The sequence below is a fragment of the Dipteris shenzhenensis genome, chromosome 29 (genome assembly GCF_047967505.1).
Source record: "Dipteris shenzhenensis isolate YYH24624 ecotype China chromosome 29, Dip_SZ_1.0, whole genome shotgun sequence".
Taxonomy (NCBI): Eukaryota; Viridiplantae; Streptophyta; class Polypodiopsida; order Gleicheniales; family Dipteridaceae; genus Dipteris; species Dipteris shenzhenensis.
Genome location: NC_141624.1, coordinates 35,586,788 through 35,613,455, shown reverse-complemented (window position 1 = coordinate 35,613,455; position 26,668 = coordinate 35,586,788). Strand labels below are relative to the sequence as shown.

Sequence of the window (26,668 nt, the reverse complement as noted above, 5' to 3'; positions counted from 1 at the left end):
TCGAAGGGTTGTCCTTGAAAACATGTCCAAGTGTTTAGCAAAAGCAGAACCTGGATGAGAGAAGTTTTAAAGATGAAAATGAAAATGTTCGTATATGGTAGTGTACAGAGTTTTCTTTGGACACTCAGTGGCAAAACGGATGAGAAAACACACACACACACACACACACACACAGAAACACTCAATGGACCTGAGTCCTTCAGTCCTGACTCCTCGTGAGGAAGGCAAAGGAGAAAAGGGCAAAGACATTATCATCATCAGCATCATCATTTGGACAATGAGTGGTAAGGGTCAAAAATCTAGCGGGAAGGATAGCAAAAGCGGTTTTCAGGGCGGTTTTGGACACCTTAAAAAGCAAAGGAACAAAACCAGGAACCATCTTTTAAGGTGGTTTTGATTTTTGACTTACCACAAAAGCCTCTTCTTCTCAGTTTTTTTCTGTAAACAGAAACTTCGAGCTCTGGCTATGGCGATTTCCCCTTTAGACCTCTCTGGCTATGCCTATGGCTATGGCTATGGCTATGGCTATGGCGATCATTCCTTGGCTTCCAGCCCCCCTTTCTTCTTCCCTTTCCCCCTCCCCTGATTCTTCCCCTCCTTTCGAATTGGCTTCTCCTCCCTTCCTTTGATTCCTCCTCCCATTCAGCTCGGCCTCCCGCTTCCTCCAGCGCACCGGAACATTGCACGGCATCCACCCCGATTCTCGATACGGATTGAGCGGCCCCTGCGAGTCTCGAGACCGCGTGCCGCGTTTGGATTCCAGCCGGGGTTTTCCTCTAGGGCGTCGGCGAGAATTCGCTGAGCAATTCTTCCAGCGGCCTGCGGAACTCCTGCCCGTGGTCGGACTGATTAGTCATACATATCCCACTTTTGCTGGTCTGCTGCAAATTGAAGCCCCCAATTCGATATAATCCCAAGGTTTCCCATTTTCGTTTGTTTGCTGCCTCCCTATTGAAGAGTATGTCATTGAAACGCGGTTGCACCCTTTCGTATGCATCTCTCCCCGCGTAACATGCATTCTCTATCGGCGGAGAGAGACACATGTTAGAAACTCTCGAGCGTCTCTACTGAGGAATCCGGCTTGTTTTACCTATTGATATTCCAAAACGAGCTCATACATGCGGGCTACTAGTCCTGCGGCAGAATGAGCTGTGCATTCATATCGAAATATCCGCAGCAGGCGGACCAACAAGTTAGCTTTCGTGAAGCGGTTCCTGTGTGAGACACCGCTGTCAATCGAGATGGCAATAAGGCATCGGCAAGAGAAGACGAGCGGTCTGCTTTCCACGCCCAGTAATGGTTATGTTCAGCATCCTTCGTCAAACAAAAATCAGTCAGAGGGAGCGCAATTTTTATGGAAAAGGAGGCCGCATGTGGCCCTAGATTGGGACGCATGTGCACAGAAGGTGGTTTCAAAGCGGGACCAGGTTGCCATTTCGTCGCGACATCTGTCTCTTCATTCGCAATGGGGGAGTCCCAACCGTCTTGCACTTGCTGATGTAATTCAAGTGCCTGCTGAGTTGTTTCAACTGAAGGATTTGAAAGATGTGTTTACCGTGGAGGTTAGTGATTATTCTAATTTTGCTGGCATTACGAGCCTGCCTAGTTTTCAGAAAACAGAATGACAACATCGGCTCACATTGCAATGTACAGACTTGGAACGCATCCCTCTCAGCTTCGGAAAGACAACTTTTGTATGAACTACTACCAAACAATGTTGACCGGGAAGCTGTGGTGCGTGCAATACTCAGTGGAGAAAACTTTCACTTCGGAAATCCTCTATCCACTTGGTAGGCATGACTACTTTTCAAAGTGCTTCTGGTGTGTTGGGTTTATCGAAAACGATTGAGCAATGCAAGTAAACAGACAGGATCTGTATATTCTTTCCCCAGTTTGATGGGTCTTTCCCTTGTAAAGAATGCCTTCAAAAGGTGTTCTTTGCAACCTCTATAGTTTAAATAACCTTGCTCGGACATGCAATATGCTGTGTATGCAATCTCACAGATGTTTATGGTTTTGACAGTAGCTGATGAATGATATTTATCGGCAGCATTATAGTCACGCACACCGGTGACAATTCTGCATGTATCCTATTTCTATATTTTAGCAGTTACACATGACATACATAATATCCTGTGCGTTCTCAGTCATATGTCACATGTATCCCTCACAGGTGCATGCTCTCTCTCCTTTATCATCAGTGCAACTTAGGCTCCACCTCCATCTGTGCGCCTCTGCATGAGGACATCAGTGTTGAAGCCTTAGGGTTGGTTGCATCTAGGTAGGCATGCACAAGGGCAGTAGCTAGTGTTGTCAAATGCAGGTGGGTAGCATCAATGTGGGCAGCCAAAATGCCTGCCACATCCCTGGCACAGCAAAGGCACTGTACGGCTGCCGCACAGCCAGGCAGGGAGTCTGCAGCAAAGATTGGGGCAGAAATTGGCCTGGAGGGGGCATGAACTTCATGAAAATGTGTGTTGAGACGAACATCATCTTTGGTGCCTCGATATCAGATTATGTCCAGGCCTCGTACCATGTTTATAACTAGAAGCAACATAGTGGTGAAGGATGATTCAAAACGGAAATGTGGAAGGCAACAAGCACAAGTTACAACCCTCAAAAGGGAGTAAGACTTGGAAAATGCTTTGAATTTGAATCAGTTCCAGTTGAAGACGAGGGAGTAAAGAAAACAAATCCTCTGGTCTCTCATCAAGCAGTTTGATTACTTTTAAGCTTATCCTGCAGAGATGCAGCTTCATCCTCTTCAAAGGAAAGGACACCCTCATGCTTCTAATCATATTTTTGTTCTGGTCTTTCCTTATGAAGTCGCCTTGCCTAACAGCAATTTGCAAGGGCCTCAAAGAAGGTCTTATGATTTACTATAGTGTTTGTTTTAAAGAGATTCAGCGGGGATGATCTCCATAAACTTGATAGTGACTATTGCTGTTGGAATCCATTGCTTTATATAACATCCTTGTGATAGAATTCTTCAATTTCTGAATCATCTTTTGGCTGAGGTGATTGTGAAAGCATGATGGAAGGAGTTTGAATCGCTCGAAAACTGATTTTGAATCCTATGCTTTAAGCTAGGCAATTTTCTTGTCCTTCAGTTTTAAGTCTTTTTGCTCAAAATAGCTGAGACAACGTGTTTTTGACCAGTAGATAGAGCAACCTATTTGCAAGCTCAGAAGAGGTCGGCGATAAAAACTCTGCCTCCGGCAACTTTTGCAGACCGCTTCTTTTAATGTTGGCAGGAAGAATTGCACAATAAAAACTTGCTGAAAATTGCAGTCTTGTAAGAAATTCAGGACAGGCAGGGTGCATAGGCATCGAATAAGATAGATGGTCAAATCTTGAGAGCAGGTAAGTCGCAAACAAGAGAGTGTAGCAATACAGGTGCATGTGCACGCATGCACAATCTCTGAGCAAATTTGTCTCTTTATGAGGGTCGAGGGAAGGAGGATCTGAGATCAAAAGTCTCCATACTTCAGGCATTTTTGGTGCAAACCCAGTATAGCTGCTTATGCTTGGGCACTGATGACGACATAAGTGTTGCTTTGCTTGCTAAGTATGTCTTCCTTTTGTTTTTCTTAAAAGTTTTTGTTTACCTCTTTTTTCTTCTCTTTCATATTCTCTTTTATTTTCTGTGTAGATTTTTGATCTTTAGAACAACAAAAAATCTAAATTTGTATGATTGGACTTATTCTAGTCTTACAAAGGTATATTTTTGGTGCAAACATTAGTTCATGCATGGCCCGCTTGCAAAACAAGCCCTATAGAGCGCAGTTTGGATTAGTGGCAAACATGAAGCCCTAGGATGGGCTGATGAAGCCGCCCTTTTTAGTGCTATAGAATGATATTGTGACCTTCAACACATGGGAGTAGTCGTGGGGGATCCTAAGGACCCTAGCACCACAAGGGGGTTCTATCCTAGATGACTAGGGGCCATGAGGTTGAACCATGAGGGTCGAGGCGGGGCTAAATGCATGAACCCCTTCAGGAGAGGGCTTCTTATTGGTATTAGGAGGGGAGGGTTGTGGTTTTTTTTTTTGAAGGGTGGAGCCATTGGGGAGGTTTGTTGGCAAACATGAAGCCCTAGAATGGGCTGATGAAGCCACCCTTTTTAGTGCTATAGAATGATATTGTGACCTTCAACACATGGGAGTAGTCGTGGGGGATCCTAAGGACCCTAGTACCACAAGGGGCTTCTATCCTAGATGACTAGGGGCCATGAGGTTGAACCGTGAGGGTCGAGGCGGGGCTAAATGCATGAACCCCTTCAGGAGAGGGCTTCTTATTGGTATTAGGAGGGGAGGGTTGTGGTTTTTTTTTTTGAAGGGTGGAGCCATTGGGGAGGTTTGTTGAAAACGGTTTGGATGAGGAGCTTGTCTGAGGGGGGTCTTAATGGGAAGGGAGAACTGATGATGAGTTTTGATGGGGGAAGGCTATGGAGGAGGGAGAGGTATGATTTCAACCTTGTGAGCGACTGTCATGAAATTGAAACTGCACTCTGTTGAGCTACTTTTTGATTAGCCTTCTCCTTTAGTGCTAGCCTTCGTCATGGCTGAGTCTGCCCTTCACCTCCGGAGTGCCGACAGAAACTCAGTACAAAGACTTTGTATAAGTGGATGCTCAAGTATGTGTGGGTGTGTGGATTTGTATGTGTGAGAGCGTCTTTTTATACTATGGTCTACATCCACTGTTGGGCGCTGATGACGTCAGTGGGGATGTCATAGTAGCTAGTCCGTGCTATGTGTGATGGAGTTTATGGTTTTCAACCTATGAGTGACTATCATGAGTTTGAAACTGCACTATGTTGTGTTTTTAGAAGATGAGTTTGGGAATGTTCCTGGATTTATCTAGGTATACATGCACTCTGTTGAAACTGCACTCGGATCCGTCTCTCTCTCTATATATATATATCTGTGTGTGCGCGTGCACGTGCGCGTGTGTACTGGTTTTCAACCTTGTGACTGTCATGTGATTGAAGTTGCACTTTTTGTTGTGTTGGGCATGCTCCTGGATTCATCTCTCTCTCTCTCTCTCTCTCTCTCTCTCTCTCTCTCTCTCTCTTCCCCCCCCACCTTCTGTTGCTCGCTCACTCGCTATGTATATATAATGTTTTTTCTTGTGTAAGAACATGACAGTGGGTTGATAGAGCTATGGGTTTCTCCAGTAGTTTTTGATGGGGTATTAGGTGCCGAGGGCACCAGTAGTAAATGCATTAGTGGCAAACCTTAGACAAGGTGTTATGTGCGGGTGAAGGATGAATTGAAGCAAATTTGGAGGTGGAGAACCTCGAGAAGCTTGTGTACCAAGATTTGTTAATTTTCATTTTTGAGGATGAGACTGCTTCTATAATGGCTGAGAAGGCACAAAGAGCCCCTGTTCTGCATTCTTCTTGAAGTCTTTGGTAAGAGTTACAGTTGAAATGATCAGATCATCATTTTCTGAGGATTAAACAGCCTTCATTATGCCTGTGAAGGCACAGTGTGAAGCATTGATGCACTTGTAGTGTAGGGTGTTTGCAGTTTTCTTGATTTATTTGGTGTCTGTATTTGTTTGCAATTGAGTAAATAGTGTGATGAACATATGCACATTATTTGTTTGCAATTGAGTGAATAATGTGATGAACATATGCATAGTCAGGTAGTCATCTTGTTTTGGATTTTTATTTGTAAAAGAAAGAATGTGTATCAAAAGCTATCATCTTGTTTGTATTTAGGGGCGGTCAAATATGCAAGGGTGAGTTTCACCCTGATTCTGTACAGCAAAAGGACTCTGAATTGAAAAACATGCAGAAGGAATATCATGCAGAACTTCAAAGCTACCATCACAAGTATGTGCTTCAAGTGTATAGCTTTCCTCCTTTTGGATGGATTTTGTGGGTGTGTTTTGGAAAATGCTGACAAAATTTTGCGCATGTGATTGCCATTCTAAGTGGGCTTATTTACTCATGCATTCTTCTTGACTGGCAGAATGTTGGAGACTCTAGGAGCCCTCAAGGAACTGTGGGCTTCATGCAAAAGTACAGAAAAGGAACTTAATTTCAAGCTTAAAAGGTTGCTCTTTGTATTGACTCTCCTACTGTGGTTTTAATAGACACAGGCTGCTGTTTAATGGCTTGGGGGACTTTATGCTTTAATTACGCCCTTAACTAGCAAAAAGGTCATTGCACCATAACTAATAGGCGGAGTAGAAATTTGTGTATTGATCTTAAGAACATCATGAAACTTTTTCAAAGTACAAAATTTGCACTTAAAGATTCATAATCGCTTTTTGTGTTGCTTACACTTCAGTTTGGTTAACTAACTTGAGAAAGGTGAATGTCTTTCAACCCGTCTTTTGAAGGGGCCTTCATAACTTTGAGCAGCCCCGAAGATGGGTAGTTCAGAGGGAGTGTTCAGCCTTTGAGGGCGTTCCAATTAAACCCAATAAGAAACATCATTTGCTGCCCCACATGGCAGCCTCTCAGTCCCTCCCATCTACTTGTTTGACTCTTGTGAAGTTCCAAGCTTTTCAAGAATGCAAATGTGTGCAATGCATGCAGAATTTGAATGCCGATTGGCCCTCCAATGGGGAAGATCCCTCGTGAGAGTACTTGTTTCTCTTTCGACCTACATGCAAGGTGGGAGAGAGATGGCGCATGAATGCAAGGTGAATAGAGAATGCTACATGAGGTTCACAATGAAAGGGTGATACCCTTTCCTTAATGTCCCTTGAGATCACTCAAGTTCCATCTTCCCATTTATACCTACCCTTAGCCTATCTACCATTCAATGCACCTTAATGCACCCTTCCCTTCCTATTGGCCCTAGGACCTAGACACGTGTGTGCACATCTTTTAATTAAATAAGTGTCACATGTCCAAATTTGATGCCGTCTAAAGCAGTGGCTCCAACTCAACTAGCTCTATCTACTGAGATGATCCACCGCCATAATAAATTGGTCGGTGTCCATCATAAATACAAATACACGTTACACCATTGGCGTATAATATATTATAATTTCTAATGTCTACTAATCACGGATTAGTGATTTCTCTTGTCATGACACTCCCTCCTGCTTGAATGGGCAGAAGTCCTCTTCTGGATCCTCTCTTTTCTCTTTCTCTTGCGTATGCTTATTTCTGCATTTGCATCCCCTCTTCATAGTACACGATCTCTTCTGGATCAGAACTTAAATCCCATCTTGATGTTCTGATTCCTCTTGATGCTGAATATTCAAAATGCAGCAGTACCCTGCAGTGTCTCTTCAGTATCTCTTCATGCTCGGAATCCTCTTCAGAATACCAAGCTGCTGAAATCTCTTTATAGTAACCTGCTCAATAAGATGAAACATATTCTGAACAAACTGGTCAGAATTAAAACGATTCTCTCACCCAAATGTTTCATTGAACTAGGTAGACCTTGGCTATATATGATTTTGCGATGAAGAGCTTCTTAATCTATAGAAACTATAGGTCATCAATCTCTTTTTCCAACTCTTCTATTGCAGCCCTATTCATCCTATAAGATGCTCTACATGGAGGAGAAGATTCTTTATTCTCTGTCCAGACTCTACAATGAATATGCCTACTCTCTATTCAGTTCACACATCCATATACTGGTGTTGGCTGAATGGATAGCATTTACTCTTGGTTCTATGTTTACTGTAGAGTCCTGGGATGAGAATGTGGAAGCCTCACCCTCCTGCTTGGATGCTTTGCCTTTCCCTTTTACAGAATTGGTTTTGGCAATTTTGGCTAGTAGAGTAGGACATTATGCCATGGATGCCTTGGCTTATGTTTCTTACATCCGAAACATTTACCCTCCTTAATTAGCTTTTTCTTCTCATCGTCAGTCATTGAAGGAAATGGTATCCATCAGGACATGATTGGTTGTTAACAGTTTGTACAATAGCTTTCTCTTTTCCTTTGTTGAAGGGTTTACGAGGATTTAATTTCCTCTCAGCAATCTTGGCCAATTTAGTGAGATCTTTCAGGGTGGTTGGGTTGAACATTTCAACCTCATACCTCACTTTCGGGGTTAGGGCTTTGTTGAATACTTCTTCCTTCTATCATCCTCACTCTTCTCAGGTAACTCTAAACAGAGTTTCTAGAACCTACGAGGATTCAATTTCCTCTCAGCAATCTCGGCCAATTTAGTGAGATCTTTCAGGGTGGTTGGGTTGAACATTTCAACCTCATACCTCACTTTCGGGGTTAGGGCTCTGTTGAATACTTCTTCCTTCTATCATCCTCACTTTTCTCAGGTAACTCTAAAGAGAGTTTCTAGAACCTAGCTGTAAATTTAGCATTGCTCTTGCTATCGAATTGCCTGAACCTTTCCCAATGGAAGGTCAATTCTTCTTCATGCCTTGGAGGCATGAAAGTGGCCTTAAGCTGCTCTACAAACTTGGACCATTGAAGAATAGGCTCTTTTCCCATTTGTGATAAGGACCACCACATCAAAGCATCCTTTTGTAGATGTAGTGTGGTTGCCTGCTTCAATCCATAGAGGGCCTTGCTCAGCCCGCAAACCTGATTTTCAGAACCTTCAACCTCAAGGAAAGCTACTTTAATGTCAATTTGGTAAACCGTGCAATGCTTGTGTGATGCAATGGCTATGAGACAACTAATGGTCGTGATGCGTGATGTGGGAGCAAAGGTCTCCTCAAAGTCAATGATCTTAGAGACAAGCTTGGAATTGGCCGGAAACTTCAATTGTAGCAAGAAGAATGAATCATAGCACTCTGGAGCAAATTGCAGATGTGGGTCGACCTCATCCAGAACACTTTGGATAGCGCGCTAAAAACTCAACGATGAAGTTGGTAGGTGAATCTCTATTAGAGGGAGGAGAGAGAACAAGAACACAGCACTAGGGGCCAGAAATAAGGGCTGAACCCCCTTGAAGGTCTTTATTGCAATAGAAATCTCTTTGTACAAGACTGCTCACGTGGGAGGAGAATGTAAGCACAATTCTCATTACAATTGGGAGCCTAGTGTGAGAAGTGCAGTGGAAATGGACGGAAGAGAGAGAGAGATAGCACGCCTCACACACACACACTGAGAAGGAGAGAAAGAAGAGAGAAAAGGCACAAGAGAATTGCAAGTGATCTCTGGAGAAAACCCCGCTACAATTGGGGGAAAACCATGGAAACAACGGACTGCTCGAGAGCTTGGAACACACAGCTCAACAGCCAGGTGAGAAGGGAGCACGAGGGAGTGGAAGGACTGCTCCAGTACCCTGCTCATCAAGTAATGCTGTGGGCTGGCTCTGCACGTCTATTAGGCTCCACAAGATGCACTACTGGAAGGACTGAGCGAAATCCTGTCATTTTCATTTTTTAATCTTGGTAGATCAAAGATGAAACCCATGGCTATATATACCCCAAGTTTGCGTTAAATATGATGATATTCTCTCTCCTCAAGGACCTATTGTATCTGCAATGCAGGTTCGGAATATATTAAACACTTCTCATTATGATGTGTATCAGTGTGTTTTGATTCCGCCTTCTTCATTTGTTGTTTCGGTTAATAACAAAAATGATTTAAGCGTGTTTGGATCCCGAGAATTGAGAACGTTGTTAGATGATTTTGTTGATGTATTCCTTGCACAACTCTCGAAAGGTTTACCTCCAAAAAGGACAGTAGATCATCGCATAGATTTAGTTCATGTAGCTCAACCTATTAGTATTCCACCTTGTAGGATGAGCCAACTTGAGGAGGACGAGTTAGCTTTGCAGCTGCATGATTATCAGAACATGGGTTATATTCGCCCAAGTAAATCACCCTTGGGTGCATTTGTTCTTTTGAGATAGAAGAAGGATGGATCGTGGAGAATGTGTGAAGATTACAAACGGTTAAACAATTAAGAATAAATATCCTCTTCCTCGCTCGGATGATTTGATGGACCGTTTGGCCGGAGCGAAGTATTTCACAAAGATTGATTTGCGCACGGGATGAATATCCTCTTCCTCGCTCGGATGATTTGATAGACCACTTGGCCGGAGCGAAGTATTTCACTAAGATTGATTTGCGCACGGGAGACCACCAAATTCGTATCTATGCAAAGCACATAGACAGAACTGCTTTTCATACTAGGTATGGTCACAATGAATTTCTCATATTATCTTTTGGGTTGACCAATGCTCCTGCTACTTTCTAGCCAAATGATGAACGATTTGTTCGAGATTATTGGGCAAAATCGTTAGCATACGTTATATGCCAAGATGAGTAAATGTGACTTCTTTATGAAGGAGATCATTTACTTAGGACACAAGATTTCTTTAGAAAGTATCAGCATTGATCTAGATTGCATTCAAAAGGTTTTGGAATGGCCCATACCTCAGACAGTGAACAACTTCGTTCTTCTCTACCATTTACGTTCTTTCTAAGAAAGTCCGTATGTGATTACTCTCAAATCACAGTACCCTTGACCAGCATGTTGAAAGGTCGTGGACGTAGGTCTAACCAGCCTATATCTTGGAATGAGGAAATAAACAAGGCTTTTAAGACGTTGAAACAAAGTATCAAGGAAGCACATGTTCTTGCACGGCTAGATCCTGCCCGGCCTAGAGGCTGATGCGAGTGACTTTGCGATTGGGGCAGCTTTATTCCAAGAGGGCAGATCTATAGCTTTTGAAAGTTAAAAACTAGATGACACTCAAATGGCTCAAAGTTTTTGTATTGACTGATCATCAGTCAATAAAACACGTGTGTGACGAGTCGGAATTAAGGGGAAGAAAGGCTAGATAGGCAGAGTTAATGCAAGACTTTGATCTGGAGATACATTATCGAAAGGGTTCCTTGATTAGTGTGGCAGATGCCTTAAAGTCGAGTCACGTTTGTAAATGCTATGTCATTTACGGAAATATCCTCAAACCTATTTCAATCCTTGAGAGGGCTTTGCGCAACCATCGGGGCTGGAAAATCCTAGATCCTGTAGAGAAAAGATGATTCTGCTCTGGCACAGTCCCAAAAGCAGCTTAGAAGAGAAACCCACACCTGGAAAGTTACCAAAATCAGCAGCAATGCCCAGAAAGCTCCAGAAATCAAGTCGAAATGTCTTGTGAAGTCTGAAAAGCTTGAAAAAGAAAGTCGCAATCTTTTGGACAGCCTGGATGGAATCACCTGGAACAGCCCTGGTACATGTCGTAGCCACCTAGCACAGCCTGAAAGACCTGGATATCAAACCGCAATCTGAAGAAGATACCCTGGCAAAAATCGCAATATGCAACAGGCTCCCAGATCAGGTGCGATTTCTTCTGGCAGGCCCTGGATGAACTGGAACTGGCCTTGGCTGATGGCAATTTTCCCGGTAGGCTCTGGATGCTCTTGGTAGATGGCGATTTGGCTCTGACAGCTCGCAATTGATGATCTGGCTCCTTCTGGAACTGATTTTGGCTTTCTGCCCCCAAGGGCTCTCTAATCTTTGTGGAGTCTTGTGCTAAAATGAGCAATTTTTAATTGCACCACTCTTTTGGCCCCCCCCTGTTGCACACTTTGGCCCTATGAATTAATTGGGTGCACATTCACAATTCCCAAGGGCCCACTAGGGCCCACTAGGGAATTTTAATTTTCCAAGTCCCGCCCCATGGCCGGACCCTCGTGCCCCTAGAGGCTTAAGGCAGTCACGCGCAAATTACAGGAGTCGCAAATCAAAAGTCCCATAATTTCATGTCCTCGTGACATGCTCTATTTCATTGAGTGAATTATGTTGCCGAGACCATCATCATGAGCCATATGTGCTGCCTCATGGCTGTGCTCAAGTGCAAGACCTTGATGCTTTTCCGGAGCAATGCTGTCTTCTTCCCATGAGCTAGGATAGAAGAGGATGAATTACTAATGAAGGTTTAGGCTTGCTGAAATTCTTGCCCCCCTTGCCTTTGCCTTTGTGATACATGGCAATAAGGCTTGGTTTTGACGATGCTATCCCTCTTGCACGAGCAAGGAAACAAGCTGATTGAAGGTGTAGTGGTTGGGGCTACCTATGGTGACTAATGTCAACGTCATAACGAAGCCCTGATATAAATCAGGTGGGCCATCCAGTGTGGTGGACACCACCTGAGAATTTTGCCCTTTGAGGCCATGCACCTAGATGCATGTGAGCTTTTCCTAAGCAAGGAGCTGCTGTGGCTAATGATATCCTTGGAGACAAAGGCATACCACACTACCCTACTAATGCTCAGTAGATCTACATCTCTTGATCGTTAATATCACAAAGGGATGCTCTTTGCCCACTCAAATGTGAACAAAATTTGGTTCAGGCAAGCGCTGGAGAGATCTACCCATTTTAAAGTTCTTTATAGTTAGCAAGCAAAGCAACACATATGTCGTCATTAGTGCCCAAGCATAAGCAGCTCTACTGGGTTTCTAAAGACCCACAGAGTCTCTTGGGCAAACCGAGTGCTTACTAAAATACGTCAAATAAACAAAAGAGAAAGAAAACAAGAAATAAAGAAGAAAGTAAGAAGGTGACTACGCAAAAATAAACAAGCCTACCAAGAAACAAATTCTTCCAAAAAACTAGAATTCTCTCTCTCTCTCTCTCTCTCTCTCTCGTCGTCCCTCCCCTCTCAGCAGCCCTCTCCTCATCCTTCTCCCTCTCTCTCACCCCTCCATTTGTCTCTCTCTCTCTCTCTCTCTCTCTCTGGGATGTCCTGCATATAATTTTATGGAGGGATACACAGTGGAAGAGAAGATCACAAGTCTCAAGAAGGAGATACCACAGATAGAATGGGATGAAACTGACATCAGTTGGATCTCTCAGAAGGGAACACAAGTACAAGTTGAGTTCACAGAGAGGACAGGTAGAGTCAAGATTCTCCGACAAACAAACAAATTGAAAGGCACACGGGTATGGATATCTGAGGAGCTTACCCTGAATCAGCTCAAACAAAGGAATGTTGAACTTACTAAAGTGAAGGATGCACACAAAGATGGAAAATGGGCAGTATATAGGGATGGACAAGCCTTGATCCATGATTTCAAATCTAAACCCAAAGACTCTCAGTCTTAAACTGATGTTGTTCAAGCTATTTTTTTCTAAGTCAAAATTAGTAGCTAGTTATGCATCTAAATAAACTGGGGCTGAGCTGATATACTCCCCCAAAGACTCTCAGTCTCTAACTGATGTTGATGATTTTGGTGTGTTTTTTTGTCCCATAGACCCGCGAGGACAAAGAGGCAAAATTACATTCCTAACTTAGAAAGCACAAGCATACTCAATCAAACTCTCTCTTGAAACTAAAAGAAAAACGGGCTATTCAGCTCCCTGCTTTTTTGTTTTCAGCTTATGTTCAATCATTCTAAACACACCTAAGGCCAATACACCATAGAGAAAAGACTTCATATCTAAGATTGTGGCAAAAAATTGACAGATCGCTGAAAATAGTCAAGCTGCCTACATCACAAATATTGGAGCAAATCCAGCCCAACTGCTGGAATTTCCCAGCTAACGCTTAGGGCTTCTGATCAGGAGGTCAACCTGATCACAATGATGTATGAATATTTGAATTATGAGCAGGTTGGAATTTCGAGGTAAGCTGGGACTGACACGTGTCATCTGGAGACTGGAGCATCTATCCGCAATAGTTTTTTGCAGAGAGGTACCCAAGGCTCAAGAGCTGGGCGCTTCAAATTTTAGAGTGAAATGATAAAGATTTAACCACAAAATTCCATGAAAAGTGCTCTGTTACTAATGCACCCAAGCCAGCTCACAGCCTAGCTAATTAGGAGAAGAGACAATAGTTCAGCTTTGAGCAAAATAGGGCTCAGCTGTAAATAGAATGTTCATTAGATAGCATTTCAAGAATGTATAGCAGGGACCCTTTTATAGGTATAGGCACAATGCTTATGGGATGGCTACCCTAGGATGCCACGTGGCGACATTCACCCTAAGTAAATTTGACCTTTGGTACATGGTCAACATCTAGAGATATTCAGGCTTGTTTAGCTGGCAAATTGCTTCTAGATTGAGGCATGTTAACAGATGTACTGATGCCTTTAAATGCAATTGATTCATTGCATGCAATTGATTCATTGCACCAGAGAAGATGCGTGGATATTGCATGTCTCCTAAAGTTTTGTTAGAAACACCCACAAGTGTCTTTTGCATGCATGTTTAGTTTGCATGCTCATGCATGGGCTAGAAAGCCATGCATGTGAAAGTTCTAGTATGCATGTAGCCTTTGAGTTCCATGTGCCACCCTTTTTTGAATGTGCATAAGAGCATGCATGGTTGCATGTCTTTTTACTTTACCACACTTCGGTGGCGCTTAGGATTTCCTCTTTTACTTTTATACACATGCGCAGGCGGCTGCTGTAGGAGCAATCATGTAGCTTGCATGCAAGACTTTAAAGCATGCAAAGGTGCCACAAGGACTTTGTAAGGTCCACATGAAGACTGAGCATATTGGTAAATATTGCTAGCTGATTTTCAGCTATGGTGCGGGTTTTATGTCAGGTTGAAACAAACCACTATCTTTGGTATCTTAGTAGGTTTGGTCAGTTCCTCTATTCTGAAGGGGACGACTGAATGGCTTTGTTGATGCCTTGGGATTCTGAGGACTTTAAAGCATTCATGGCTTTGACAAAAAATTGTACCAATCTTCCATCTTCCATACTGGATCCAATTCCTCGTGAATGATGCAGATAAGTTTTTAGATATACTGGAGGTGCGGGAGACATGACCAAATAAAGAAGACATCCTTGGCTTGTTCCTAAGAGCTTCTGCAAAGGAGCTGATGAACTGCTTTTGGTACAACCTTGAGACCTGCTGTCTCCAATATTTTCTTATAACAGCAGTTTTTAATGAGGTTGTTATAAATGCCCTTTTTGAGATTTTTTAAAAAGCATAAATTCAGCCATTACAATGAGGCCATCTTTCTTTGAACATTTGAGGACATCCTTATTCAGGCAAGGGAGGGGCCAGACATGGAAACATGTCCTTCTGGTGGAATGGGTATACGAATGTAATATGTTTCCATAAGAAGTAATGCTTGTCCCTGCTTGATTTTGATTAATTACAGGTATTGCTCTTTCATAAAGTCAAGTGTACCAACTTTCACTACCAACTTTCACATGAGATTGTAGTGTAACAAGCTATTCCTCTGAAGCCCTCCCACCCATATTGTCCTTTTGATTTCTAAGCTGTGTTTCTATAAGGGATCTTTTGGGAACCGACATGTCAACTGTAGTAAAGGCATTTGTATCCTATAGTACAGATGCAATGTCTAAATACTATTCAAAAGTCCATCTACTTTCTGAGGCAAGATCCCAGGCACATGCAGAACTCTATCCATTTTGCTACACTTTTCTTCTTTCCTTGATACTCGCCCTGGGTTTCTCAAGTAATCCTCTCAAGTGAGGCTCTTGAGCTCTCCCATTCTTTCTAGATTGAAAATGTTATGTTTGTGTGTGCATGTGTACATGCATACATTTGTGTGTGAGAATAAACATCTTGAGAATAACTTGTTGGTGAGGTGGCTTCTATATCTTTTATAGCTAATATCATAAACATGATGTACATGCAGCTGGAACAAGAGAAAATCTCTTGCAAATGGGAATGTGAAGACAGGATCAAACCCCTTATTGTTACAGGAATTTAAAAATGCTTCTGCTGTTGGAGAGAAAAAGGCAAAATTTGGCAAAGCAACCAATAAAGGCTTAAATGAAGACGTTGTCGTAAGGTATGCACCGCATAGTACAATCCTTTGTTCCAAAAATCTAGCCACCAGTTTATATGTTGGTCAAAATTTTGATGTGAGCATTTTAGAGAAGTACTATACCTTTTCATTTGTTTCAGTCCTAAAGTTTTGTTTTTCTTTGATCTCCTGAAGGCAGAGATGTAAACGAAGAAAGATAGGAAGTATACAAGAGGCTTTGGAGAGAACAGACTCTTTGCCTGCTGAAGAATCCAAAAGGGTTAAACCTCTGGTTAACAGTTCTGTTAATGTGGATGGCTGTACAGAAATTATGTACACCTTGAAGGTATGATACCAGCGATGCCCTTAGGATGGTCTTGCTTTGGGTTGAATTTGGCTTGATAGCCTTTGTATGAGGACTTTAGGTCGTCCTTCTGTGTAATTGGCTTGATCAGAATGTGTTGTTCTTTAGTTGCTCTCACTTACTGAAATTTCTTAAATAGGTTCAAACCTTGTATTTGTGGTCTTAAATAGTAAAAACATCTGCAAATGCATCAGAAGGATCTTATCGCGAGTTCATGCTGCAGGTCAGTCATAAACAGTATGCTGATATTATGCATCTACAAGGAACAGGGGAAGAGCTTGTATTGGACTCTTTGAATGCAATCTTGGGTGACTCACAGAAGCTTGGGGTTCATCGCATTAATGGCTGTGATAAGAAAGATACTGTAAAGATTCGTGAGTTTTGGTAAGTGACTGGATGGCTTTTTGCAAATCAGAGTGAAAGTTCTGGAGGGCGTATTTAAAGCCACTGCTTCTGTGTAGGAATAGTATATCCAAAGGATGGACTGCCTTTTTCTTGATAATGGGTTGGTCTCATCTCTAGCTTTTAAATGGTTTTGTGGCTGGTTGTGAAAGGTCGTTTTTGGTAGAGAAGGATATGCCTGCTGCCCATGCCACATTTTTAGAAAGGAAGGCCCTCAAACAGAGACTGGCCAAGTCTACTGCACAAGAATGTATGCAGAAACTCCCTCATATTTTATGCAAGGTAAGAATATAGACTACACATGGGTTTGGTTTTCTGACTGCACCCCTATTATTCTGTTCTTGTTACTTACTACAAATTACTGTAGATGGCTGCCTAGGTATGCCTCAATTCTTCCCTGGTCTGTTTACACAATTACCTTCTCTGAGTGGACTCCTGTCAAGTCAAGGATGCACAATATTTTTGTTTTAACTGAAATTGTGCACACACAATCTGGTCAGGTAAAGCCAGCCTCACCTCAGCTGAGCTCGGTTTCTGAAGACGATGAGGTTTCTGCCATCAAGAATATTTGGTCAAGTGAGGACCTAGACACACCAGAGCTTCATTCACAAAATGAGGTGATGCCAGCTGCGAGAGAAGTTGATTCATTGAAAGGCTCAAACATCTGGGATTCACACTCAAAGCCTGCAAGTGAAGTGTTGAATGTTGCTTCAGGTAGCGCTGAAAGCGAGGAAGTAGAGCAGAGGATCAGTTATCAGACGGGCAGCCTTTGTACTGGATTAGACACTCAGCTACTTGATTCACAGACAATGCCTTCCTTTCAAAATCATGATCGGGTATTTAATTTTTCACGGCAGAGTCCTTTTTATAGGCATCAAGAACCTGTGTCAAGTGGCCCCCTATTCTATTCAAACCATGCTCCAGACACGGAGGGTTCTGCAGAAAAGCAAGGATTGCAACATCACGAAGATGTGCATCACAGACGGAATGCAGAATATCAGTTCCTGATGTCTTTGAAGGCCTCTCAAGAGAATGATTTGCACCTTCAGAGAGGTGAGAGACGAACACAATTGTTTCAGATGGAACAAGAGGAAGTTGCACGCGAACAAAAACGAAGAATGCTGCTGCCTAAGTTTCTTGATCAGAATTCTTCTTCCGATGGTTTCCAGAGTGTGGATACAAGCTCCAACCATGCAAGACTGGCTTCGCCTGTTACTACTTTGCAATCAAGTGGAGGGCAAGGAAGTCTCTCTGATTCTAGTCAGTCGATTCCACATTTGTCTCGAGCATCTCAACCCTCTCGTGAGTGCAGCCAACAGAACCATGAACCCACAACAGAGTTGAGATTACTTGTGGATAATAGGAGTACAGAGCAACTGGGTCATCTTCAACAGTCGGAGTCATCATCAAGGACACACAATGATCTCGGTGAGCATCACCTGGAGCAGATCATGAGACACAATGGACAGCAAATGCAAGCTTTCCCTTTCTACCAGCAGTTACATCAGAACCAGCATCCAAGGCAAGATCTGTATTCATCAGGTAGTTTATCCCCAATGCTTTCTGCATGGCCTGATTCTCAACAGATGTCTTCTGGTAGAGCTGCCAGTGCTGCATCCCGCTTTGGTCCCGGCAGTCAGTGGAGTGTGGGTGATGATGCAGTCCAGGCGAATTGGGGTCACACAGAAGTTGTTTCTGGCCCTTTCTCCACCAGAGGTAGAAATGAAGATAGACGGCTTCCGAGCGTCATTTCCAATTGGGATAGGTCGTCTCAAAATCCATTCATTATTGACAATGGGCCTCCAAAACACGTTCCTAGAACTTTTTCTGGTGGATCCTATTCCAATACAGAAGATTTCCAAGGTTTTCCGGGTCAGGAGGACTGGGCCCATGTACAGCCACTATCGTCAAATCACCACCCATATGCGTGGACTGGTGACAAGAGCAGAACAGTCCACCCTTGGATGAATCTGCCCCCTGGATCTCACACATCCCACCAAACCTCGCAATATGAGCAGCAGACCCTACAGGGTCATCCTGTACCAAAGACCTATTCACACCCTTGGGAATGTTTTCTATAATCAGAGCTGGTATTTTCATGAGCGGCTGAATTTTGCATCTTGTGGAATGTTTCTATCGATCTCTACAAGACTTCTTTTCAATGGGTGGCTTACTGCTCCAAGCATGTTGATAGTGGATCATGTTCTCAAGTACATCAGTGATAGGGCTGATATTACAGCAGAAGAAACAAATACTGTATCAGCTTCACTTGGATCTATTTTTCTTTATGGTTGGGAAGTGGTTAGTGCTGATCCATGAAATTACTCTCTCAGCACTAAGGGAGACGAGGCAAATTGAAGAAGAGGAATGCAAAAGATTATTTCTATGGGTTGTAAATAGGTTTGCATAATTTTTTTAAAGTTACCAGGTAATGAAGGGAATTCTGTAGTTGACTTTCTCTTGATATGCAAGTCATTAAGACTGGAGAATGAATATGAGCACAGCTCTTATCACAATGTGCACTCCAATATTGGATGCTCCCTTCGTTTGTTTCAGCCTTGTAGCACATGAAATAATTCGAACATTTTACCTCTTTGTTCAAGGTAAGTCCCCATTTTTAAATGTCTTCTTTGGGATGAATATGGAGGTCTTGTTTCATTTAAGAAAAGTCCCTTCAAGGTTTGTAATGCCTATATGCTGAAGACAAGTCCCAATTTTCAAATACCTTACCTTCTTTGGAAAAAAATTTGTAGTAGCAGACATAGACACTCAGAGGGTGCAGGCATTCACACTATTATTTGTATAGTATGATGCCAAAATGTCAAAATCAAAAGTAGATCCCAGAAAATTGTACAAAACATCCAAGAAGTTTAAGATGTTGAAAGTCTTTTGAAGCATGGACAATGACTAACTCATCAATCCTTTTAGTATTACTCCAAAATGCCAAAGCTAAAAATGAGCTCTTGAAATGGTAAAAATTCATTTCATGAAAGCAAAGTTCAAGATGAATTGACGTAAGGATGCACAAAACAACCATTAAAACAAAGCAGCCCACTAAAACTGAAAATGTTGGTTGTGTTAATGGGATACCCAAGGACTCATTGATGGTAGTGCTGTGGTATATCATATGTATCACTTGACTAACTGATGCTCATATTATCTTTTGCAACAAAATTGTCTGATTATTTTCAATATATGCACTTATTTTTTGTCCAATATGATGATATCTTTATTCCTCTTATATTAGCAAGACTTGGAATACTTCCAATGGCATCCTCCGTTAGAAGGGCTTGATATTGCAATCACCATGTGCCATTGACTCGTACCAAGCACCAAGATTGTACCAAATACCATATTAATATAAACCCGTATTATTAAAAAAAAAAGAAGATTGTACCAAATTAGAGTGGATGAAAGGCAGATTATGATGATTGGCAAGAGAATTCAAGTGGCTAAGTGAAGGAGAAAAGCACAAAACTCATCCTATGGGTCCTTGTAAGCCGTCACTTAATATAGAGGCAAAGGTTCTTGAGCCTCTTGCTGTCTGTACTCTTTTTTGGCCATCTGCTCATATTAACCATGTCTATTGCTTCGTGATCGTAACCACTAGTCTTTTTATATTTTGACTTATCTTTTGTTTATGGCAAAAATGTAGTAGTCAAATATGTGCGCGTGCACATGTGCATGCGTGTGTGTGTGCGTGCGTGCATACATGTATTGTGAGCCTGCTTTCGTTATTTGCCTTCTTTCAATCTTTTGAAGGTAGTGAAGGTCTTTGCAATTATATACTCTCTTGGAAGTCATTTCTAGAATCTTGGATGTTTTGTAAAGTGTACAATCGATGACATGAGAGAGAGAGAGAGACACACACACACACACACAGAGAGAGAGTCCTTACACACGCACGTGCATGCAAATACATATATGAATTTAAATAGATGTATCTATATACGTATACATGTATGCAAGCATGCAAGTATGTATGTAATGTATAGATTTTTATAATTTTGAAAATATTCATAATCTTGCCACACGCACTTGCAAACATCATTCATATCCATGCGCACATACACAAAATATCATGCAAACATGCGAGGAGACACAAATGTAACATGCTCAAACAATGACCTTAAAACAATGATACGAACAAGTATCCTTTCTAGGCTTTAATAAATTGATCCTCCTTGAGAACAACACATAAGATACAAGCGATCACAACATAATACCTCCTGTGCAGTTTAAGTCTCACTTACCCTTCTAGTTTTCTCATAGAATTTACTACAACAGCAAAGGTAAGTATGTAACTACAAAATGAGCCAAAATTGGAGAATAATGTTTGATGTAATTTGAAGATCCAATTTTTTAAAGATATGTCTTCAAGATTCTCTCTGTGCATGCATGCATGTGTTTCAAATGGGTCTACCACGAACTTATTACATGCATTTCATCTAATTTCATCTCTCTCTCTCTCTCTCTCTCTCTCTCTCTCTCTCTCTCTCTCTCTCTGACCCCCCCCTTGTCGTTGCCCTCTACCCTTGCTTATTCCCTCCTACCTATGTTTGCTCTCTCCTCTCCTCTCCCCTCCCTTGCAAGATTTTCTCCCCTCTCCCATTTAGTAGGCTCCCTCCACACAACTCCTAGTTTAGAGCTCAAACCTAACTTGTTTTTTATCTGCATGCTAGATAGCATTAAGCCTGCGATGCAAGTCATTCTATGCTAAGCAACTCAAGGGCTACTTCTTTACAAACCCAATATCTTATAGGATGGTTATTTGGTGTGCGTGCGTGCGGGTGTGTGTGTGCTTGTGTGTGCATTAGTTTAATTGTTAGTTAGTTACACTAACTAGACCATTAGGTTAGTTGATTGTACTAGGTTAGCTCAAATAATTGTGGTTAGCTAGTTGTAGTTAGTCTAACCATAACTAGGTTAGGTTAGACTAATTGTTAGACATCTAACTAGATAGTTAGGTTAGTTAGATAAATTGGGGCAATTAGGTCAACTAAACTAGGTCAGTTACTACCCCTCAGTTAGACTTAAAGCCCATTCACACCTAGTTTGGACCCTTCACTCCTTTCTCTCTCTCTCTCTCTCTCTCTCCCCCTCTATCCTCTTGCTCTCTATCTCTCTATCCTCCTCTCTCTTTCCTTTCTCTCTCTCTCTCTCTCTCTCTCTTTCTCTCTTTGTCTCTCTCTCTCTCTATCCTCTTGCTCTTTATCTCTCTATCCTCCTCTCTCTTTTCTCTCTCCCTCTCTCTCTCTCTCTCTCTCCTTTCCCTCTCTCTCTATCCTCTTTCCCTCTATCTCTCTATCCTCCTCTCTCTTTCCTCTCTCCCTCCCTCCCCCCCCCCCCCCCTCTCTCTCTCTCTCTCTCCTTTCCCTCTCTCTCTATCCTCTTGCTCTCTATCTCTGTATCCTCCTCTCTCCATCCCTCCCTCTCTCTCTCACCTAGACATAAAGGTAGTTTCTCTTATTACCCTCCCCTTTGGGGGAGGAGTCTTTATGTATGTAAGGTTTTGTATTGTTTTAGGTCCCATAGGCCGATTTTTGGTCTTCAGAAGACGATAATATATTCTTCTTCTTCTTCTTCTTCTCTCTCTCTCTCTCTCTCTCTCTCTCAACTCACCCATTTCTACCTCAGCTTCTAGCTCGTGGTAGCTCACATGTTGTCTGCTCGTAGCTCACCCGTTGCTTGCTCGTAGCTCACCCGTCTCTCCCTCACCTAGTAGCTCGTAGCCCTTTCGATCGCCTCCATCCAAGCCACCTCCGTCCCTCTCTGGTAGCCCTAGCATTGGTCGCCGCCACAGTCCATTCTCAAGGGCCCGCCAGAGTATTCAGGTTTGCATTTCTTTTCACCTCCAAAGCTCTAAGTTTCTTCCACAGTCTCAAGTTGCCGCCAAAGTCTGCTTTGTCCTCTATTCACTTTAGTTCATTTTCGGTTCTAGTTTCGGTTTGGTTCAGTTTAGTCTCAGTGCAGTGAGTCGGTTCAGTCACACCAAGTAGTCCAGTTTCAGCTCAGCCCATTGACCCCAGGTTGGGATCAACCCATAGCCCAACCTAGAGGTTAGGACCAGCATTGCGATATGCAGTTTTATGCAACCAAGATAAAGTCATTTGCAACAGCTACTCGACCTCGGCGAGTAAAATATCTTACTCAACTGTTGCAGCTTTCCCCCCGACTCCTAGTGCAAAGACATATCACCACATGCAGATGATTTGAAATCCATAGGAGCACATCTATTATCTAGAACTTGAAGTTTGAGAGCTCAAACTTCAGCTTGCAGCTCTAGAAAGGAGAATTCATGATATGGAGGGTGATGGAAAGCAAGAAGTAATCCTTGAGGTAATACAAAAATGCAATGCATGTCCACTGACATCACAATTGGTTTCTAAAGTGCAGGACATGGTCACCACTCAAGTGAAATCTATGAAGCAAGAGATGATTGTTGATGTGTGAAGCAGAGTGAACAAAGTTGATCTTTACAAGGAAGTGAAAGAGCAAAAATCTAGGATAAATAGTAGAATTATTTTGCATGTTGGGGATTTCAAAGATGGATGCCTTCATGATGATGAAGAGAAATACATAGACGATATAATCATATGCCTTAAGAAGGAAATACCGCAAGTGGAATGGCACGAGAATGATATATGCAATATCTGTCAAACTTGCACCCAAGCACAAGTCTACTTTAGAGGTAGGGCAACAAGAGTTAAGATCTTGAGACAAACACACAAGCTAAAGGGCACAAAGATTTGGATATCTGAGGAGCTCACTCTAACCCAGCTTAAACAAAGAAATAGTGAACTCACTAAAATAAAGGAAGCACTCAAAGCAGGCAAATGGGCAGTTTATCGAGATGGGCAAGCACTAATTAGGGATTTCAAATCTAAACCCAAAGAACCTCAGTCTTAAACTAATGTTATAAAGGCCACCTTATGATAGTACTAGTATTTATGCTTTATAATAACATGGGAGGAGCCGAGCTTTGTGCACTCCCCCGATTCTCTGGTTTTCCAGATAAAGTCGGTCACTTTTTGAGGTTGTACTTTGTCTCATAGACCCGTGAGTTCTTCTGCAGATGTTAATCTCTCTCTCTCTCTCTCTCTCTCTCTCTCTCTCTCTCTCTCTCTCTCTCTCTCTCTCTCTCTCTCTCTCTCCCCCCTCCCCAACCCCTCCTAACCACTCCCTAACCGTACACAACCCCACCCTTTGTCTTCCTCTGACTGACTGAATTACCCCTCTCTCCCCGATTACCCCTCTCCCCCAACTACCTATGACTACCCCTCTCTTCCCCTACTATCCTCCCTGGACTACCCCTATCCCTCCATCTCTCGACTGTGAACCAACTGACCACCCTCCACCTCCTTCTTTAAACCCCCCCTTTTTCTCTTGTTACTCCGTCTAAATCTAGAAAAGCATACAAAGAGTGTTTTGGATATACATATGCAATCAAATCTATCAAACACCCCTCTCATTCCTTGGTCCAATATATGGACAGATACACTAAGGGGGGTCCTCATGGGCAGCTTCTACTAGGAGAAACTATGCTTTTTAGAGAATGAGGGAGCTCCCCTTTATTCTTTGAGACTACTATAGGGTTGAGATGATATTTTAGCCTCAACCTTGGTTTGTTTTCTACCTCTTTCTAAGCAGTGTTTTTTCATGCATCGCATGATGTATTTCCACCTTGAGCTTTTCCCCCACAGGTTTTGTTCATACTCAGTAGAAGTATTTTTTCTTTTTAAAAACAAAGATCAAACATGCTCTTAACCTTAAACTGTTATTTATGAAGTTTTTCCTTTGCTCAGCACACACATGCAACATTGATCACCTACATTTCAACTTGTACATCGGCTAGTGCATTTAGGCTTAACATTGTCTTTCCACCAATCCAACATATAATGACTAAAAGTAGTTACAGTTCAAATATGTACTTGTCATTTACCAACCTAGCATATAATTATAAACATATAAAGATGATTTGCAAGGAATGGGATTACCATCTATCATTTATAAAGATTAAATGAAAGTGGTGGGTCAATCATGGTTCATATACTTGTCATTGTCTCACCTTTAGTTTTATATTTCAAAGGGATCTTGCACACTTTTTTGAATAGTGAACTTTAGTTTCTATAAAATTTTCTAGAAAGTTTTGAAGGGAGACACTCTTACTAGTGAAAAAGCAATTGATAAATCTCTCGCATTTTTCCACAAGGATTAATTGTCATATGGAGTCCTTATAACTAGATGGGTCGAGTTGTCCTATTGTAATCTTGTTTTAATATTATGGAATTAAAACATATTGTGAAACTCCTTTTTTGAAACTTGGGACTCACTCCCATACACCACTTTCTAGATATCAAACCCTTATATGTCATGATTACCATTTGATGAAAATTTATAAACATCTTAGGTGGCATAGGCTATGAATATCTTAGGTAGTTGTATATTGTTTCTATGGACTTCCTTTATGTGAGTCCCTTAAGGTTGCATATGTATGAGACTATAAAGTATGCATGTATGTGGCATGCATTTGTTTGTAGTATATATATGTGTATACAAAGTGTGTATGTATGTCATATGCATTTTATTTTAATTTATATGTCCTATACACATGTCCGATAAGGTGTTATAGCCTTTCACTTCGATGAAAAAATAAAATACTATCAATGAATGTGTCCTTTTTTACAAATCCTTGGAAAGATTCCTTCATGCTCACAAGGCAAAAGGAAATCTGTATAATGAGAGTTTGCAAACTATTTTTGGAATAAGTAACTATGAAAGTAAATCTCTATAATGGAAGTTTGCAAAGTATTTTTGGAATAAGTAACTAGTTGTACTATATATCAATGAATACTTTTGGATTTCTGATAATAAAGTGTAAAGCAATGAAGTTTAGATGTCAACAAGCCTAAAAAAAGTACAAGAATATTCAAAACTAAATAGAAAGCACACAAAACTTGCAAGCTTGTTGGGCAATCCACATAGAGTGAAAGTTTATCACTTCCTCCTCCCTAGAATAGCATTGGGAAGAATGATAAATTTGATAGAGCTGAAGCTCCAAGTTGAGCAATGGACTAGCTCCTTCATGGAGTTTTCATGTATGGCTTTTGAATGCTCAAGATCCTCTTGATGCATTTCTTTAGGATTCTTAGGCAAGAGAATAACTTGCCCCATGGATCTAATGAATTGAAGTCTCTTTCTTGTTCTTTGATAGTTAAGGTTTTGGATGTCCTTGGAAATCCATTTGTCATTTTGATAAGCAATAATGGACTAATCCACCATCCCCACCATTCTTGATGCATCCGCATGCACATGAAAGATCTTGTTCCATATTTTTTAACATTGGTTCCTTCACAACCATCTCTTGCAAGATATAATGATTATTTTCAATCAAGATTCCATATAAACTTCATATCCTACCTTGTGAGCTAATTCGGGGTCCACCCATGCTAGTGAGATTATTGATGAAATGCCTATAGAATGTCAGGAATTGCATAGATGACCAAAGTTGATTGACATTGCTTGGCACACTCATTCAACACTAGACTTAAACCATATTTTTTTCTTTAGCAATTCATTCTCTAGTCTTCTCTTGAATTACTTGACTATAATCTTGTCTTTCATTACATTGCCCAATTGTTAAGGAGAAATCTTAACATCAAGATGTGACTATCTATTTAAAAAAATAGAAATAGCCTTGTGAGGGCAAGTGTTTCTAAAGAACCCTCGAGTCTCTCTCCACTCCACTCTTTGCCTATCCTACTTTCTATATTTGTGCGTGGATTGTTTGTAGACTACCATCGAGTCCTTCGGCTTTGTCAACTATCAAGGTGTATTGCTGCTATTTTGCTTAGGCGTGTTCTTGCTCCTTGCTCTAGTTTACTATCCATTATATAGATCTTCTCCTCTTGCACCTTCTACTACATATTTTGACTCATGTAGCTCTAATTATGGCTTCTTAGGTGAGTATCATTTTCCTATACATTTGAGAACTTGTGAGTATATTTGAGTGGAGAATCTACTATGAGAAAGAAAGGAAAAAAAGAGAGAAGAGGTACTCTAAACTATGTTTGAAGTAGACCTTCAAAGTAGCTTTTATTCTAGTTTGTGGTAGTTGACATTAATGCTTTGAGTGGAAAGTTGTTGAACAAAGTTCTTTCCATGGACTTTTGTGGTTGTCAACATTTGTAATTGATAATTTCCTCCTTTATGTCTGTCCCATTTTGGTGGGCACATAGTCACTCTTTTTAGGTTTTGTATATTGTTGTCGAGGTA

The 26,668-nt window shown here is 41.6% G+C and overlaps 1 protein-coding gene across 1 annotated transcript; it reads left to right on the top strand.

The window, feature by feature from the left end:
- The first annotated feature begins 429 nt into the window (after nt 1-429).
- LOC147882766 (nuclear factor kappa-B-binding protein) lies at nt 430-19,000 on the top strand. The gene is made up of 9 exons (XM_087400686.1): nt 430-1,562; nt 1,654-1,790; nt 5,726-5,839; nt 5,979-6,062; nt 15,517-15,672; nt 15,823-15,973; nt 16,215-16,375; nt 16,546-16,675; nt 16,894-19,000. Exons 1-9 carry the CDS (start codon nt 1,242-1,244, stop codon nt 18,472-18,474), a joined length of 2,835 nt encoding a protein of 944 aa, XP_087256812.1. The 5' UTR covers nt 430-1,241; the 3' UTR covers nt 18,475-19,000.
- Nucleotides 19,001-26,668: the final 7,668 nt, after the last annotated feature.